At 41.5% G+C, this 4,000-nt stretch overlaps 1 protein-coding gene across 14 annotated transcripts; it reads left to right on the forward strand.

Moving 5' to 3' along the window:
• The first annotated feature begins 205 nt into the window (after positions 1-205).
• LOC127335583 (uncharacterized) lies at positions 206-3,093 on the forward strand. 14 transcript variants are annotated; one of them, XM_071826628.1, is made up of 6 exons: positions 206-1,175; positions 1,770-1,980; positions 2,068-2,195; positions 2,314-2,338; positions 2,416-2,564; positions 2,795-3,093. In XM_071826628.1, the coding sequence occupies exons 1-5, from the start codon at positions 1,149-1,151 to the stop codon at positions 2,514-2,516; spliced, it is 492 nt and encodes a 163-aa protein (XP_071682729.1). In that variant the 5' UTR covers positions 206-1,148; the 3' UTR covers positions 2,517-2,564; positions 2,795-3,093. The 14 variants fall into 14 exon arrangements, 8 of the variants coding, with proteins under 8 accessions (XP_071682729.1, XP_071682728.1, XP_071682727.1 ...); XM_071826627.1 differs by having other exon boundaries at positions 207-1,175; positions 2,416-2,542; XM_071826626.1 differs by having other exon boundaries at positions 212-1,175; positions 2,416-3,093.
• The last annotated feature ends 907 nt before the right edge of the window (positions 3,094-4,000 follow it).

Consider the following 4,000-nt stretch of genomic DNA (forward strand, 5'->3'; position numbering starts at 1 on the left):
TCGAGACGAATAACCAGTGGAGGGAACATTTTCATTATTCCCGCTAATATACACGTTTGGCTCCAATTGGTAGCTCCTATATATAGTGCTCGCCTGATAAGTCCCCTTATCACCAGCGTCAAACAAATTGTCCCCTAATTGACGCATCTAGTCTTACCCGAAAAAAAACTCATCTAGTCTAATCTACACTGGCCGAGTCGCCGAACACCCCTCCCGCGCCGGTCACCACCGCGCCGCCCCCCACCACCGCGCCGCCCCCCACCACGGCGCCATCCCCCACCACCGCGCCGTCCCCTACTACCGCACCACAGAGGTACCCACCACAGCCTACCCCCTCCCCCCACCGAGCAAGCTCAGCACCGGGATCTCCATTCCCCTCTAGCGCCTGGCATCAACATCGCGTAGGTCAACCGCCTGCTGCACCCCGTCGCGCCATTACGTCTTCTCGGCAAGGCCCAGCCACTCTCCTAGCACGTTCGCCTCGCTGCTCCCGTGAAGAACAGACATTTGTTCAGCCCCTGCACCATGAGGTAATTTGCCTGCCACCGAGTGATCCATTTGTTTGATGCTTGAATTTGAACGTCTTTGGTAATTTCCCCTCTGCTAATCCAACTTGACATGGATCCTATATCTGAATCAAAAATATGCGTACCTACATCAATATGTCTGTAGCCTAGATTTTCAATTGGCAGGATAGGTGCACATGAAAGTCTGAACATACATGTGAACAGATCTACAAATTGGAAGGGAATTATGAACAGCAAGAAAAATATGTAAGTTCGGTTGTTGCCTTGTTGGTAAGTAATCGATAATTGTACACCTTCCCCTGGATCTTCTCTTGAAAACAATAGATTAATCAGTATATGCTTTTCTTTGGACAACATTCATATGAACAGTAGGGCCTAACACTTTCAGAAGAGTTCAATAGTACCTTTCTGCATGTATATATAGGATCCAACCCTTGCAAAGTAAGGCGGCATGCAGTGAAGGATAGACTATGTTCAGATGCTCTAGCTAATCATATTATTCACTTGGAAAAGAAAGCAATAGTGATGTGTGTATTTTCAGTTCCTTTCAGAATTTCTGTTGGAGGCTTCAAACTCCACAAGATAATGAAGTGATACATTCAGGAAGTTTGTTTCCTGAATATGATGATTGGCCTACTGAAGATATCAGTACATTACTCTTCATTTAGGAATTACTTAACATTAAGATAGATTAATATGGATATTCACTACTCTGCTTTTTGTTATGTTCATATCCAAACACCCTTGTGTGATATCTTATGAATATTATGCTAAAACTGGAATAATGTTCCGTCCGTCCCTATATACATGGCGTCCTTGTTCTTTGTGATTTAACTTTCACCAAACTACAACTCAGTGGCATAATCATTAAAGCGTTTGTTTTTTTCCTTTTAGGCATGGCTGGTTCCTACTACAACTCAGTCACATATTTAGATTTTAGCATAAATGGAACTGTTTAGACTGTAACAACCACAAGTCCAGAAGTACACCACATTCATGAGTAACAGTGTACAGTTTATGCGTAGCCATTTTATAGTGCAATATGCAAATGTTTAGATAGGGAAGTGCTTACATTGTTTTACATAAAAGACCTTATCTTGTCTTTTGACTTCCAGATTTGATTTGCATTTCGCTTCTTCAGTATAGAATATGTGAATTGATCTTGGAGTTTCCCATTTTACCTTCTGTTTCTTAATCTCAGTGATTCACGATTAAATCTTATTTGGTTTGTTAATCTGCCAGGCACATCATGACATGAGTTTGGCAGTTGAACTTTACATGCCCAGTGTGGCAACCCTACGTACCTTGGGACTAGCATCCAAAGAGAGGCAATGTGATTATGTCGCCACATGGTACAGTTTGTTTATGTCATGTGCTGAGGAACTGCAGCACGGTGTTGTGCTTTGGCAAGAACATTGTCATGGGAAAGTCTGTCACCAAGTAATTTCTGAAGGTACATATATTTTGAAGGATCAGTACTTCATCATTTGTGTTACAGATGAGGATCAACCATAAACCCATTATTCTGTTGGTTGTATAGATGTTCATTGCTTTATTGCTCTGGGGAAGATCTACAGAGTTGCACAAATCTTGCATTTGACTCATTGTGGAGGTCAGGATGGTACTTCGGGTGGGGAGCATGCAAAGTCAATTATACAGATGTCAAAGGTATGTCACTCTCCTTTTGAGTATTGCACTTTGGTACTTCACCTAGCTGATATTAACTTGAATGTGCAGGTTGAGAACCTATAAGGGAGTAGCTAACTTTGACGATATCGTGGCACAGTCTTATGCTTTTATGGTGGCAAGAGGTGATCTGGTATTGGAAATTCCTGTAGAGAAGATCTTTTATGCACATAAGGTAATGATTTTCAGGTTCAACATTCAGGGCAAGCCAGTGGTGACTGCAACCCAGATGCTGGAGTCTATGATCAAGTCTCCTCGCCCTACTTGAGCAGAAGTGACCGATGTTGCCAACGCAGTTCTTGATGGCACTGACTATGTCATGCTCAGTGGTTAGACAGCTGCTGGGGCTTGGTTGGTTTGCTGCAGTTATTTTGTTGTTTCTGTCATACTCATGCAACTCAACTGTTGCTTTACTGAAAATACAAATAATTGAAACTTGTTCTCTCTAGCTGGCAAGTAATGGCATTGAGTGTGATCCTAATTCGTCACAGGAAGTTGATCATACAGTCAGAAAGCTTAAACCAGCATTCAGATATGCAAAATAACTCGCCGTATACTAAGTTTTGATTTCATTGCTGTAGGAAAGGTGGTTGCCAGCTAGGCGTGTCTGTGTGGTGTGGCGCGGGAAGATGGCTGGACGTGTCCACATGTGGTGCAGGAGGCTGGGCCGAGGGCGCCCTCACGATATGGAAGACTAGAAGTAGCAACATAACGATATATTGAAGAATGTATTTTTTTCAGTGTGTTCCAAATAATTTAAATGTAATGATGCTATTTTAGTGGTGTCGTGCTTTATTTTCTTTGCTATTAAATATTTTGGACTTGCAATAAAAAAATATCGTGTGACTGAAGCTCTGTACAGCTTAACATAATATTTTGTTACCTAATTTTTTTGATAGTAATAATAAATAAATATAGTATGTTGCAATACTAATATTGTAGTTGTAATGTTGGTGTTACCATAGTTATAAAATGTGTTACCAGGGTATAAATCGTAGTGTTACAAAATATGGATATTATCTTACTAATTGTGCTATGAAGCTAAAAAATAATGTTACTGGTTATGTTACTACAGTTGCAAAAATATGTTACCACAAATGTTCAACGTCTACGAAAATATGTTACTGCCGATGTTACTATAGTTAGAAAAATGTGTTACTGGCCCACTTAGTAACACAAAATATGCATGTTACTATATTATAAATTGTAACACAATATCGAACATATGGTAACAATTATTATGTTTGACTGGGGACACCACTTAGTAACACGGTCTAACGGAACACATATCAAAATATGTTACTAGATGGCTTAGTAACACTGTTTTGGACATGTGGTAACACAATATGGTGTTACAAAAGCTCTGTCCTGTTGTAGTGACACTAGCATGAGATCCCTCAAACAAGAGAGGGGGAAATGAAGAACGCTTCGGTGAGGATGTAGATCGGTGTCTTCTCCTTCGAATCTCCAAAGATCAAGAGCTTTGGTTGGGGGAGGAAGGAGATCTTGTAAATCTTGAGTTTCTTGAGGTGGCTCTAATGGAGGTGGCTTGGCAGATTTCTTGTGTAATGATTGAGCAAGCAACCAAGGTAGAAGAAGGGGGGTATTTATACCTCCCCTCAAAATTGAGCCGTTGTTGTTTCCGGGGGGCCGGATATTCCGGCCTAAGTAAGGGCCGGATAATCCGCCCCCCCGGATAATCCGGCCATCGGGACAAAAGTGTGACATTATCCGGCCAAATGTCCGGCCCTATGCCAGAGAAGCTTTTCTTCCAGTCCTTAGCCAAA

The sequence above is a fragment of the Lolium perenne genome, chromosome 2 (genome assembly GCF_019359855.2).
Source record: "Lolium perenne isolate Kyuss_39 chromosome 2, Kyuss_2.0, whole genome shotgun sequence".
Classification (NCBI taxonomy): Eukaryota; Viridiplantae; Streptophyta; class Magnoliopsida; order Poales; family Poaceae; genus Lolium; species Lolium perenne.

Bases quoted from the DNA above. Each gene is read 5' to 3' on its own strand.
- LOC127335583 (XM_071826625.1), top strand. From the start codon at position 1,149: ATGATGATTGGCCTACTGAAGATATCA. The intron at 1,981-2,067 runs GTACATATATTT...TTGGTTGTATAG, and splicing joins TCACCAAGTAATTTCTGAAG to ATGTTCATTGCTTTATTGCT. The intron at 2,196-2,313 runs GTATGTCACTCT...ATCGTGGCACAG, and splicing joins CAATTATACAGATGTCAAAG to TCTTATGCTTTTATGGTGGC.